The 14,466-nt window shown below is 48.7% G+C and overlaps 1 protein-coding gene and 1 non-coding gene across 3 annotated transcripts in view; both read left to right on the top strand.

Annotated features, from left to right (window-relative positions):
- Cfl1 (cofilin 1) overlaps nucleotides 1–2,923 on the top strand; it is a 4,056-nt gene extending 1,133 nt beyond the window's left edge. Inside the window, exons 1-4 of one of the 2 annotated variants that reach the window (XM_010635955.3) lie at nucleotides 90–190; nucleotides 1,565–1,872; nucleotides 2,105–2,181; nucleotides 2,399–2,923. In XM_010635955.3, coding sequence (XP_010634257.1) covers nucleotides 1,613–1,872; nucleotides 2,105–2,181; nucleotides 2,399–2,511 — 450 coding nt within the window. In that variant the 5' untranslated portion in view covers nucleotides 90–190; nucleotides 1,565–1,612 and the 3' untranslated portion in view covers nucleotides 2,512–2,923. Of the gene's footprint in view, nucleotides 1–89; nucleotides 191–1,564; nucleotides 1,873–2,104; nucleotides 2,182–2,398 lie in introns of those variants that run through there. The other variant, XM_010635954.3, reaches the window with a different exon arrangement.
- An 8,395-nt stretch (nucleotides 2,924–11,318) lies between these two features.
- Nucleotides 11,319–11,425, top strand: LOC117283593. The gene has a single exon (XR_004514621.1). It is a non-coding gene; the product is annotated as a U6 spliceosomal RNA (small nuclear RNA).
- Nucleotides 11,426–14,466: the final 3,041 nt, after the last annotated feature.

Below are 14,466 nucleotides of genomic sequence, written 5' to 3' on the forward strand. Positions count from 1 at the left end.
CCTCGCGGAGCGGCCGGTGTCGCGCGTCGTTTCACGAGGGCGCGCTCTCTACTGGAGCACGCGGCATCTAAACCCGACCCCGGAACGGTGAAGGAAAGCGCGCGAGAGATCTCTGCACGCGCGCCCCACCCAAAGGCTGTTCATTTTCCGCGTCACCCTCCCTCGGCGGACGCGTCTGTCTCGAGAGCAGGTGGCCAGGGCTGCGAAGGGCGGGCGCGGTGGGACTAGAGGGATGCTGCGGCGACCGGGTCCTATTCGAGGCGCTGGTGCCTGCGATTAGGAGTTTGCACCTCAAGGCATGGAGCGGACTCTGCAGAAGCCGTGGCTGTCCTAGCGAGCTAGCGAGCCCCGGTAATGAGCTGGGTTCTTGTCTGTGCCGCGGGGCCGGGGCTGAACTGCACGGTCTGCCGGCGCTTGCGCACACGTTTAGTCCTGGCCACCCGGGCAGTAGCTCAGGACCAGCTGGGCCTTCAGCTTTCCCGGATGAGGCCTGCGGGTGGAGCCGAGTTTAGGGAAGTGACCCAGGCGGGCACCGCCCGGAAGCCACTCCGCCCCCTATATTGAGCCCAAAGGCACGGAGAATTGATGCTTGTATACTTTTATAACTTTCTCAAGCTACCGCCCGCAGCTTCTAGACTTATTTAGCGGCCAGGGCGTTGGGCTCTTGCAGGTGCCGTTGCTGCCCTGTAGGGGCTTTTCTCTTGGGGAGGGGGACAAGCCCAGCAATCTCCTTTCCCCGCCCACTCCGGAAGCGGCCGGGTCACGTGGCCTGCTTCCTCTGCCGGGGAGGGTAGATTTCACCGTGGACAGACCTTCTGTCTAGGGCTTCCCCAAGCGCGATGGAAGTAGAAGTTTAAAGAGGGCTTAGTGCTTTTGACCATTAGAGTTTGACCTGACAATTTCTGTCAGCGATCTTTGGGATACTGCGCTGCTCTTAGAGTGTAGGGAGTTGTCTAACAGAGTCCTATTGGAAGCTGATTATTGTCTTATTTGGCAAAGATCCCAGCAGGGAAGAAGGTCATTTGTGTAACATCTGCGTTGAGCAGTTCTGACCGACTTTGTGGAGCTATCGGCACCTTTTGGTGTCACAGCTAGCATTGTGAGTCTTGGTTCACTCTTTGAAGAGACTACCGCTGTGGTGTTGGTCCTTCTCTCCTATTTGTGAAGTTCTGTGTCGGTACTTTTGTCCTGGCTAAGATTTGAGTTACCGTGAGGAACCAAATCAGTAGTTCTTAGATTTCTTTTAACTCTAGGCTTATTGCTCTGCCAGTGCTTTGCTTTTTGTAAGTTTCCAGTTTCTAGCCTGTAAAATCAGAGAGGGAGGATGTTGAACTACGTAATTCATAGGAAGTTTCTTTTATAGCTGCTCTGCAGTTGTATCCTATTTGGTCCTTTGACAGTGGCTTGGGTGGGAAAGTAGTGACTTTCTTTGGGAAGGGAATTGGCGATCCCTTGGGATAGGGGGTGTACTTTTGGCATCCAGATTGAGATCTGAGAATGAAGAGGGACCACAGGGGCAGTACCCTAAATCCTTTTCACAAGGTGTATGTGGCTTGTCCCTCAGGCCTCTGGTGTGGCTGTCTCTGATGGAGTCATCAAGGTATTCAATGACATGAAGGTGCGCAAGTCCTCAACACCAGAGGAAGTGAAGAAGCGCAAGAAGGCAGTGCTCTTCTGCCTGAGTGAGGACAAGAAGAACATCATCCTGGAGGAAGGCAAGGAGATCCTGGTGGGGGATGTGGGTCAGACTGTGGACGATCCCTATGCCACCTTTGTCAAGATGCTGCCAGATAAGGACTGTCGCTATGCCCTCTATGATGCAACCTACGAGACCAAGGAGAGCAAGAAGGAGGATCTGGTGTTTATCTTTTGGTGAGTTGCTCATCCACACTTCTGTCACCTGGCCCCTTTCTCATAAAGGGAGTTTTACAGAAGTCCTGGTTAGTGTAGAGGTGGGGTTTTGTAAGTGGGGTGAGGGTTGTAACGAAACATGTCAATGGGGAAGTTGTCAAAATCCCCAAGACTAGAGGCCTGCCCAAGGGTTTCTTGAAGTTGGTGCCTGAGAGCAAATACTGCAAATTCCCTGATTCTTATTTGTCTCCAGGGCCCCCGAGTGTGCACCCCTTAAGAGCAAAATGATCTATGCCAGTTCCAAGGATGCCATCAAAAAGAAGCTGACAGGTAAGGGCCAGTGTTGGTGACTGCCTGTGCCCATCTGCACAAGCCTTGGCTGCAGAGCCGTGAATGACTTGGCAGAGGGGGACCCCCCCTCCCATTTTACCTCCCTGCTGGGCAGTACATTGTACCCTTCCATCTGCTCTGATGGCTCCTTCCCAGCCACAGAAATTTCTTACCCCAGTGTTCCCTACTCACAGATGCTCCCCCTTCTTCCCCACAGGGATCAAGCATGAATTACAGGCAAATTGCTATGAGGAGGTCAAGGACCGCTGCACACTGGCAGAGAAGCTGGGAGGCAGTGCCGTCATCTCCCTGGAGGGCAAGCCCTTGTGAGCCCCTCCAGTCCTTCGTGGAGCATCTGGCAACCCCGGACCTGCCCTCAGGGGGTTGCAGGCTGCCCCCTTCCTGCCAGACCGGAGGGGCTGGGGGGATCCCAGCAGGGGGAGGGCAATCCTTTCACCCCAGTTGCCAAACAGCCCCCCTACCCCCTGGACCTTCCTCCTGCCTCCATCCCTGATGGTTCCGGCTTGCCCAAACCGCTTTTGATCTTCTGATTCCTGTTGGGTTGAAGCAGACCAAGTTCCCCTCAGGCAGCCAGCTTTGGGGGGGGGCCTGTATTTTTTTTAATGACCTCCCTACTCCCCACCTACTCCTCCCCCCTCCCACGCTGCCAACTTCTAACTGCAATAGTGACTCTGTGCTTGTTTATTTAGTTCTGTGTATAAATGGAATGTTGTGGAGATGACCCCTCCCTGTGCCAGCTGGTTACCCTCCTTTTTCCCTGGTCTTGGCCACTCAATGGAAGCAGGACCAGTAAGGGACCTTCAATTAAAAAAAAAAAAAGAATTTAAAAAACTCATTAATAGGGTGTTGGTTTGTTTCAGGTTTGGGACCCGGGGAATCTTTGGAAGGGAGATGTACTGGGAGGAACAGCATCTTTGCTCAGCCTCAGTCAGCCCCAGTGACTGGCTGAGACTCCCTTCTGATAGTTCCCATTTTTATGTTGATGGTGCTGTGGTTGGCACCAGGCAGGCTGTTGAAGGGGTGGCAGAGCCCAGATGTGTCTGCTGCTGGCTGTTGGGGCCCTCGGAGAAGTGGCTTCACACCTGCTCATCCACTGCCCAGGTGTGATGGCAGTACTACAGGCTACAGGTGGCCTCTTGAGCTTTTGCCCTTTTAAGGTTCTGTCATGCCCTCTTCTCCATCACTTCCCTTAGATGAGTGACTCAAGTTTATGAGGGCCAGGTTCAGTGGCTGCTGTGAGTCAGACCAAGCTGAGCATCAGGCCAGTGTAGATAGATATGGTTGGAGTCCATTCAGGGTGGGGCCAGTCAGGTGGAGCCCAGGACTTCAGACCCAGGTGTCTGGATCCCACCTCCAGTGTGTAACCAAGAGGGTGTTGCCAGGGTCCTGAGCCTTTGACAAGTGTTGCTAAGGGCTGTCTCCAGCCTGTACTTTGGGCTTTACCTAGCAGGCATAAGCAACCAAGAAGTCTAGCATCACAGTGGGGTAAAATGGAGTTTAAACCTTGTCCCCTATGGCAAAAGGGCAACCTGAAGTTATATCTGGTTTCTTGGCTCCTTAGCATTGAAGAAAGAGAGGGGCAAGACAGAGTACTAATTTCCCTGGACAGGAAATAGGTGTAGAAAATTGGCTTTTTTTTTTTTTTTTTTTTTTTTTTTTTAAACTGTGGTCCTTGTTAGGGCCTGTGCAGGAGGGGTTATCCTTGACTTCTTGGATCCTAAGTTCTGGGTCTTGTTACCTTCCCATGGAGATCTGCCATAGAAAGAAGGGCTGTAGACGTGTGGGGGTAATTCTTTCTCTGTCCCCAGAATCCAGTCTCCATGTCATGCCAGAGGATATGCCTGGTGGGCCTTTGAGTTGAGTAGACAAGTAGGTATGGCACATCCCTGTAATTCTTAACACTGTGGGACACTAAGGGTCACAAATTTGAGACTTAATGAGACCCTGTCAAAGTGTGGCCTGTCATGGTGACACATACCTGTGATCCTAGTAGTTGGGAGGTTGAGGCAAGAGATCTGCCTTGAGTTCAAGGCTGGCCTGAACTATATAGCAACACCCTGTCTCAACAAACGGGTGTGGTGGCACACCTGTAATAGCATTTGGGAGGCTGAGGCAGGAGGATTATTGTGAGTTGGAGATCAACCTGGGTTACATAGTTGCAGGTCAGCCTCAACTACGTAGTGAGAACCTGTCTCAAAAAATAAAAATAAAAAACAAAATGGATGATCTGGGGAAGTAGTTAAGGGCAGAAGCCCTAGGTTCAATCTCTTCTACTGCAGAAAAAATAGGCCCAGGCCCCCTTGCTTTAAAACCAAGCTGTGAAGGACAGGCAAGGGTGGGGGCCCAATGAGCTTCAAGGATTGCCAGGATGGAGGCTGTCTCTCGGCTTGCTGAGGTCAGGGTCCCTAGGGCTGTACTTAACCTGTGGCTAAATGGGATATCCAGGCTACCCTATCTTTGCAAAGCCTCAGGCTATCACTAGTAACTTGTAAAGAAGAGTTTGGGGGACTCTTGTCACAAAGTCCCAGATAGGGGCTAGTTGCTCTAGGGCTTGTCCTGTAGGAAGACAGATATTCTGGAGGAATAGGATGCTGGCCTGTGGAAAAGTGAAGTCCTCACCAGTCCCCTGTTCTCTAGGCCAGGAGCTGCTCTTTCCACACTTCAGTCTGGCCCTGCTCTGGCCTCTCGTATCACTAATAAAGAGAAGGGAAGGGGACTACACCAGGATAGGGATGGGAGAATGGTCTCAGTGAAGCAATAACACTTATCTTTGTGTGAATGAGTTTCAGTCCTTGAAGGAGACCCAGCAAGACCTGAAGTCCATGAGATCTGGGGAGGACAGAGTAAAATGAGAGAAGACTTGTGGGCAGCCTAGCAAGAGGGCTGCAGGCTCACCCTACTTGGTAGTGTGGCGTCTCCTGGTTCCTAGTGCGTGCCTTGTCCAGTGCCACAGGTCCAGCAGGTCCTAGGCCTCCAGGCTCAGGGTCACTGCTGCCTATGGCCTTGGCCTGTCCACCCTCCCCACCAACCTCCAGCCCAGCCTAGGGCTACCCCTCATCTTCACTGCCTGCAAGTCTTGGATATAGTATCTCTGCATATCCAAAAGCTTCAGGCCCTTTAGCTTCTGCATCAGGAAGTGGGTGGCTGGGAAGGAAGCTTGCCAGGAGGGCAGCTAAGGGGTGGCAGGCCCCTGTTTCTCCACATATCCAGGAGAGAATTGCTTGGAAATTACCATAGGTCAGACCTAGATGCTCAGGGGAGTAGACCAGGAAGCAGCCCCTGGCCTGGATCTGGGGGATTGAGCAGGAGTTAGGCCAGAAAGAAGCAAATGCTTTGCAGGCGTGCAAGCCTGGTGTGTGTTAGAGCTTTCAGTCCATTGAGGGCATCTCACTCACTCACTTGAGGCTGGATCCTTGCCTCTACCTCTTAGTTGGCTAGTTTGGAATGGAAGCCTGGCACACCTGTCACTAAATGTTCCAAAATGATCTGCAGCTGTGTCCTCCCAGGACTCATGGTGGAAGCCTTTGAGGGAAGCCAGTACTCAACCTGAGTCATTCAAAGAGCTCTGACAATTTGAGGAAGCTCTGAGGAGGCAGTGGGGAGACCTTAGGGGACTGGGGGCAGCTCAAAGCTTCCGTCCTCAGCCTCTCCTTGGAATTCTCCCTCTTCCCATTCTCTCCCAACCTCCAGAGCTTCTGCATCTCCTGACAAATGGACTTTTACAGAATGACTCCTCATAGGCGCACACAGTAGTATTACAGAAAGGAGAGGGCAAGAGAGGTGAGAAGGAATACTCACATTTTTAGTTGGTTAACTTCCTGTGCTCCCAGACTGGTCAGTATGGCCAAGATAGGGATATAATTGTGTGCCAGGCCTGCTGAGAAACAACCTCCCATAGAGCTCCTGAGTCCCCACATCAAGCCCCACTGTGGTGCTCATGGCCATAGAGAACTCCCAGGACATCCCTTCTTATCTGTCCCCCAGGGAGCAGAACCACTGGGAGAGGGGCAGGGGGCCCAAGGCCCTCAACACTGTACCCTGTGTATACATGGGAGAGCATATGACTCATCTGCAGGCAGGCATCTCAGATGCAGGCGTGGTATTCTTTTTATTTTTGGTGTTTTGAGACAGGGTCTCACTATGTAGTGAGACTGACCTGGCACACACTCTGTAGCTCAGGCTGGTCTCGAACTCATAGCGATTCTCCTGCCTCAGCCTCCTGAGTGCTGGGATTACAGACGTGTGCCACCACGCCCAGCTAGGTGTGGTATTCTAGCAAAAAGGTCCTTTCAGGTTCAAAGACATCATCTTCCTAAGGGAGAATAGGACCCCACTTATCTGGGTAACCAGGAGTCTGGAAGCACAGGCACCCAGAGCCAGGCCCCACCAGGAACATTCCTTCCACAGCCAGTTTGGGCCTTAACCTTGCCATGGACTTGAGGCCTTGCTTGAATCCAGAGTGTGCCCCAGAGGTCACCAAGAGCCCTGACATGCTGGTGATGAGAGTTTCATCTGCAGACAGTGTTCCTTAGACACCCTCTGAGGAGCTCCTTTCTGTTCTCTCACACACTCAACTGACACACAGAGTGTGACTCATACACAAAAGAGCTACTGGGCTGGGCACCTGCACCTCTCATGTCTAGTCACATGCCACTTGAGGAGCTGATGAGATGGGGGCTTGAGACCCCTGGGAGCCCTTTGCTGGTCCAGTGTCCTCACCCTGGTCTCAGACCCCCACTCCGGGGGAACCTCAGTGTTCGGGCCCAGCATGCATCCTGGCAGTATTTCAAAAAGACCAAAGAAGTCAGGGCACAGTTGGGAAAGAAATCCTGGAGCTCTGGGGTAGGGTAGGGCCAGGGCTTGGCCACCAGCTAGGAAAGGAGGTGGATCTCACCCTTCTAGCTCCTGGTTCATTTTGGCAAACTTCCCAGGTGACAGAGCTTTTCCTTTGAAGCCTTGAAGTCTGGCTTAGGCGGGGCTGGGGGAAATCTGTTCAAAGAAGAGACAGATCAACAAGGAGGCTATCACAGACTTGTCCTCACCCATGTGCATGGCCCACCCCTCCCAGTCCCAGCCTAGCCCTCCTCACAAGGAAGCTGTGTACTCTTACTATCAGGTAGGTGTCATATAGCCAGATAAACTCACGCTGCCACACGGAGAACTCAGTCTAGGTGAAGTTCAGGAGGCAGCTTCGCTTTCCCAACCTGTCCCAACCAAGCCTCCTTGGTTGCTGGATCTACTTTTGGGCCACCCCATCCCCATCCTGGGGGAAGCCTCTGATTTCACTCAGAATGGTGGACAGGGATGGTCAGGATGAGGTCTCAGGGAAGGCAACCAGAACCTAGACACATGCTCACTTTCTATGGGGGTCTGAGGGCATGAGCCAGGGTGAAGAACAGGACCCAAAGGTTGTACTGGACTTTTCTTCCCAACCTAGGGAGATGCCTCGTGCAGACAACCCTCCGGGGAGCCCCTCACTCCCAGGATACCTCACTTCACTGCCTCAGAGCTGCCCAACCCCTGCACTTCCATTGGTATAGAGGAAGGCTGTGGGCCAGGAGACCTCTGGCATGGCTGAGCAAGCCTTTTCCCACCCTCACTGTGCCCTCTGGTCCTGCATAGCCCTCCTCAGCAGCACCGCTTCTGCAATGCCCCAGACTTGCCAGCAAGGGACCCTGATAAATCATCACTCAGAACCTTACAGTTACCAAAGCATTTTCCCTTCCTTTCCCCAGTGGTATATCAAAACTGAGACCACCAGAGAAGTGAAGCAACTTGTCCAGGTCAACAAGTCCAAGATGAACCCAGATTTGAACCCAGTTTCTTTCTTTTAAGGCCCCCCTCCACCTCTGTTCTGGAGATTGAACCCAGGGAGCAATGAGCTACATTCCCAACCCTTTTTTTAATCCTTTTTTTAGACCGGTTCTCGCTATGTGGCCTCAGGCTTATAATTATCCTGCCTCAGTCTCCCAAATATTGACATGTGCCATCATGTCTGATTTAAAGCTGCACAAATCCTAAGTGTAAGGCACAATTAATTTGTATATATGCACAGAGTTTTTTTTCTGGTACCAGTTTGAACTCAGGCCCGGTACCACTGAGCTAAATCCCCAGCCCAATTTGTATATGTGCATACACCTGTGCAACCGCTACTCAAATCAAGATATACAACCATTTCTACACTCTAAAAGGCTCCCCCTTGCCTATACCCTAGCTAGCCACTACCCTGACCCTGAGTTAATCACTATTTTGATTTCTATCACCATAAATTAGTTTCATCTATTCTCTTTTCTTTTTATGTTTTGTTTTGTTTTGTTTTGGCAGTACTAGAATTGAATCCAAGACCTTTGCACTGAGCTATATCCCCAGCCTTTTTTATTTTTTATTTTGAGATAGAATCATGTTGTCACTAAATTACCCAGGCTGGGCTCAAACTTGCAATCCTCCTGCTTCAATCTCCCAGAAGGCCACACCCACCTGTGGCCTTATTGAGTGCGATCCACCTATGTTTCTGAGTGCCACAGTCATTTTTCACCTCTGCGTCACGTTCCTTAATGTATTTATACTGTCAGGTATAAATGACAGTAATGCAGATGGTCATCTGGGTTACCGCAAATTTGGGACTATGAGGAATAAAACTGCCATTAACATTCTTGTCTATTTCTTTTCAGGGACCTAAACCCTCACTGCTGTTGGGTATGGCCAGGGATTTACCTCAGTGGGGCCTCACCTGCCTCACAAGTGCAAGGTCCTGAGTTTGATTGATTCCTGGTACCAAAAAAAAAAAAAAAAAAAAGGGATTTCTGTATGAGGGTATAATAACTGCTTCCTCATCACAGCACAGGCCTATGTTTAAGATGCTTTGGAAGATACTGTCAGTTTGCTGGGATGATGGAACCAATTTACAGTCCCACCAGCACTGCGCAGACATTCCAGTTATGCCACATCCTTGCCATTACTGGGACTTGTTAGTCCTTTTTCTACTTTCACCATGTTAGTAGAGGTACGTGTGGTAATAGAACCCTGGAGGTTTAACTTGTGTTACCTGGTGAGGAATGATGTTGGGTAGCATTTTCTGCTCTTGTTCAGCCATCAGGGTGTCTTCTGAAAAGTACCTATCCTAGGCTTTTACTCTTCTGCCTTCCTCTCTTTACAATTAGATTTTTTTTCTTATTGACATTAAACTCTTTGTTCCTGGACACAAACCCTTCCTGGGTCATGTATTGTTAATATCTTCTGCTTCTCTATGGTTGGCCTTTTTTTTTTGGTTTTTGTTTGTTTGGTTTTTGAGACAGGGTCTCACTATGTAGTTGAGACTGACCTGGAACTCACTATGTAGCCCAGGCTGGTCTTGAACTCACAGTGATCCTCCTGCCTCAGCCTCCTGAGTGCTGGGATTACAGGTGTGCGCCACCATGCCCCGCTACTCTTTTGCTATTTAAAATGGTATTTAAATCTTTCTTTCTCTCTCCCTCTCCCCCCACCTTCTTTTCAAGGTCTAAAATAGGGTCTCACTATGTAGTTCATGCTGGCCTGGAACTTGGGGCAATCAATCCTCCTACCTCAGCCTCCAAGAATGCTGGAATTACAGGTGTGTGCCACCATGCCTGGCTCTAAAATATCTTCTTTAAAAGGTATATTTTAGGGCTAGGGATTTAGTTCCTTGCAAGCGCAAGGATCTGAGTTCGATCCCCAGTAACCAAAAAATAATAATAATAAATAAATAAAAGGTATATTTTAAAGTTTCATTTTATAATTGTAGGGTTTTTTTGTTTTGTTTTGGTACCAGGGATCAAACTCAGGACCTTGTGTTTGTGAGGCAGGTGGCGTCACCACTGAGCTAAATCTCCAGCCCCCAGCCCATACTTATTAATTGAATAAATTATTAAAATTATTTGCAAGCTTAGCAATTTGCAACTTATTAATGCAAGAGTTTGTAGGTTCTTTTGGTTTTCCTACATATACAATTCCATAATCTAAAATAATGACAGTTTTAATTATTTTCCAGACTTTATACCTTTATTTTCTTTTATTGTCTTAGTGCCCTTACTAGAACTTCTAGTACAATGCAGATGTGATGATAGGGTGATAGAGGAAACCCTTATCTTCTTCCTGATCTCAGAGAAAGTGTTTTCTTTTGTCTTTTACTATATGTAGCCCACACCAGCCTCAAACTCAAAGCAATCCTCCTGCCTCAGCCTCTTGAGTGCTGGAATTATAGGCACCACCAGTCCCAGTGCAAAATATAACCCTGTAGTGTTTTAGATGCCCTTTATGAGATTAATGAAGTTCACTGCTATTCCTAGATTGATGAGTATTGATTTTCATCAAAATGTTCTTTCTTTATTGAGATAATCATATGCATTTTATTTTATTTGTGTTAAATTTCATTGGTTTTCAAATAGTAAACCACCTTACATTTCTAGAAGGTGTTGCTCATTAAACACTACCCTTTTACATTGCTTATTCAAATTGATATTATTTTGTTTATGATTATCTATAGTCAGGAGATATTACTATGTGTTTTTCCTATACTTTCTTGGTGGTTTTTTGGTAAAATATACATACTTTAATCATTCTTCAGTGTACAGGTCAGGTGGACAAATCTCCTCAGGTCAGATTTTTTTTTTGGACCAGGGATCGAACTCAGGTCCTTCTGCATGGGAGGTAGGAGGCAGAACCATTGAGTTAAATCCCCGGCCCTCAGGTCAGATTTTTGTACCAAGGTTAGGCTGTTCTCCTAAAATAAACTAGAAACCATATTTTCTTTTCCTTTTTCTTTTTGGTACCAGAGATTGAACTGAGGACACTTGCACTTGCAAGGCAGGCATGGTGCCACTGAGCTAAATCCCCAGCCCCATGCTTTGTATTTCTGCTTTTTGTAGTAATTTGTAGAATGGTATTGTGGCCAGGCAAGGTGGCATATGCTTGTAATCCCAGCACTCTGGGAGGCTGAGGCAGGAGGATGGCAAGTTTGAGCCCGGCCTGGGTAACATGTGACTTAATCTCTTTCTCAAAAAGGCCGGGGGGAGGGGTTGCTAAGGATGTAGCTCAGTGCAAAGGCCCTGGGATTCAATCCCTATTAGCACATACACATACAAGAAAAGGATAGTATTATGCTCAATTCAGCAGCACATATACCCAAACTGGGACACTATAGAGGAGATCAGCATAGTTTGTGTGCAAGGATGACATACAGATTTGTGAAGTGTTCCATATTTTTGAAAATAACTAGAAAAAAAGAGTTAAAAGGTTTTCAACACATAGAAATAACAAATGTTTGAAGATAAGGACATTACACATTATATAAATCATTACATGTTATATGCACATTTGGAATGTGCATCATCAGTATACAAATATGTATTTTCTTTCTTTCTTTTTTTTTTTTGTTTTTTTGAGACAGGGTTTCACTTTATAGTTCAGGCTGGCCCTGAACTCACTATGTAGCTCAGGCTGACCTTGAACTCACAGTGATCCTCCTGCCTCTGCCTCCCAAATGCTGGGATTATAGGCGTGAGCCACCACACCTGGCTATATTTTCTTTCTTTTTTGCTTTTTTGAGACAGGGTCTCACTATATAACCCAGGGTGGCCTCAAACTTGCACAATCTTCCTGCCTCAGCCTTCTGAGTGCTGGGATTACAGGCATGTGTCACCATATATGGACAAAATGATATTTTCTTGGGAGTTTGGTTCATTTGTTTTCTTTTGTTTCAGACAGTGTCTTGATATGTAGCCCAGGCTGACCTCAAACTGCAGATCCTTCAGCCTCAGTTATTCAAATACTAGGATTACAGAGGAGCAGCACCACCCCCAGTTTATCTTTCCTTTAATTCTTCCAATAATTCATCTTTTTTTTGAGACAGTGTCCGCTATGTAGTTCAGGCTGCCCTTGAACTCACTATGTAGCCCACGCTGGCCTTGAACTTGCAGTGATCTTCCCGCCTCAGCCTACTGAGTACTGGGAATACAGGTGTGCACCACCACGCCTGGCCTTTTTGTTTGTTGTTGAGATAGGGTTTTGCTCTGTAGTTAAACTGGCCTTGAGCTCACTATGTAGCCCAGGCTGGCCTCAAATTCAAGGCGATTAGCTGGGCGTGGTGGTGCATGCCTATAATCTCAGCACTCAGGAGGCTGAGGCAGGAGGATCGCTGTGAGTTGAGACCAGCCTGGGCTACATAGTGAGTTCCAGGTCAGTCTCAACTACATAGTGAGACCCTGTTTCAAAAAAACAAACACACAAACAAATAAAAAAATTCAAGGTGATTTTCCTGCCTCAGCCTTGAAGTGCTGGTATTACAGGTGTGCACCACCACATCCAAATAGTTGTATTATCTATTTTATTTTTTCTTATTTTTGTATTATTTATTTTAACCATGAGTATGAATCAACATAGAAAAAATTGAAACAGCTGGGTGTGGTGGTGTGTGCCTATAATCCCAGTACTCAGTAGGCTGAGGCAGGAGGATAGCTGTGTGTTCAAGGCCAGCCTGAACTAAATAATGAGACCTTGTCTCAAAAAACAAAAACGACAAAATTGAAGCAGACGCTTGCTCGACTATGCTTCTCAGCTCCTTATGCCCCTCCGAACTCCTCTTTGAATGTCTTTCATCCCCCCACCCACTTTGGTACCAGGGATTCAACTCAGGACCTTGCGCTTTTGAGGCAAGCATTGTGCCTCTGAGCTAAATTCCCAGCCTGAATGTCCTCCATTTTTGGCTTCTCAGACACTCCCAGGGCAGGTTCTCCTGCTCTCACCACCACACCCTGCCAACATGTGGAGTCTGGCTCCTGTGGAGTCTTAGTATCTCCACTCTGACCTACACTGTTTGGTAGCTGCTTGAGGGAGATGGAATCTACAGGATGAACCACAGTTGCTCCATCTCGTCCTTAGCCCCCAAAGAGTGCATTTCTGCATGCCCTCTGTTCCCTGGCACGACACAGATGTTCAAACACTATTCGTTGAACGAAGTCGAAAGAAAATAATAAATGAAGAACGCATGATCTGATTATATGAATATGGATACACCAGTTGTTATGGCTTGTGTCTCGATGTCCCTCCAAAGCCTCATGCAATCTTAGATGGGGCTTTCTTAGAGGTGGCTGGATCTAGAATGTATGGTGCAATGCTAAGGCCACTAGGATAAAGGGTGTGCGTACTACCCTCCCTAAGCATCCTGGATAGGATAACGGGCAAAAAGAGCTGTGGTCGTCCCTTATTGTTTTGCAACCTTCTGCCAGCCATAAAGCTTCTCCTTCGTGATGCCCCTCTGCCATCCACCCTGCATTGGAGCCAGGAGATTATGGGCTGAAACCTCTACAAAATGTGAGCTGAAATAAATCTTTCCTCCTTTAATTTTGAGCGTTGGGTATTTTGTTCCAGCAACAAGAAACGTAACTAAGACACCAGTGAAGTCCTAAGGGCTGAACAGGATTCCCCCACCTTGGGAAAAGAGGAGAGGACACCAGCCCCATCTCAACTCCTAACAGTTCGCCTTCCACTTCTTCCACATTATATCAGTGAGTCCAGTGCTGGGGAAAGGCGTGACAGTGATGGGCCCTTTCCATCTGCGCAAACAAAGGTAAAACACTGCCTCTCTCGGTATCCTCACCAGTCCGCAGGTAGGTGCCACAGAGGTGCCCCATCCTTCCCTCTCCGACTCTACCTTTTCTTCCTGGACAATAGATCACTGGCTATCCTGAAGTGACATGGAGGTTGGAAGGTGTTTGCATCCCTTTCCTTGCTTTACCTTTCTTACTCTCCTCCTCAGTGTCCTGGTGCTCCGCTATCACGCTTCTGGGATACAGCACGTGAGCCTCGCGTCTGGCCTTTACCCACACGAACCTTATCAACAGATGGGGACGCTCTCCCCTCCCTGCTAGGGAGTCACCGCGAGAGGGGTTGTTCCCACCCATCCCCTGCAGCTGCGCCTTCTGATTGGCTACTACGTTTACTGTGCGCGAAACTATTGGCTGCAGAGCCTATGGTTCCAGTGTCCTGACCCAGCTTTAAAGGAGATCTCAACTGAAAGCTAGCCTGGAGATATGCTAGGACGTGGGGGCTGTCGGTCCGGGCTTTGGGGTCATCAGAGGCCATGCGTCGTGCCTCCCCGGACCTCTCTCCCTGTTGGTGGACTTGCGGGAGCCGAAGCTCAGGACCCCGCCTTCCAACCGCCACGCGCGGCCGGCCTGCGCGTGCGCACTAAACCCACCCTCTCACCCTCCAGGCGGTGGGCGGGGTGGCGACCGGGAGGGGGAGGTC

Source organism: Fukomys damarensis, unplaced genomic scaffold, assembly GCF_012274545.1.
Source record: "Fukomys damarensis isolate Sample0158 unplaced genomic scaffold, DMR_v1.0_HiC HiC_scaffold_27, whole genome shotgun sequence".
Lineage (NCBI taxonomy): Eukaryota > Metazoa > Chordata > Mammalia > Rodentia > Bathyergidae > Fukomys > Fukomys damarensis.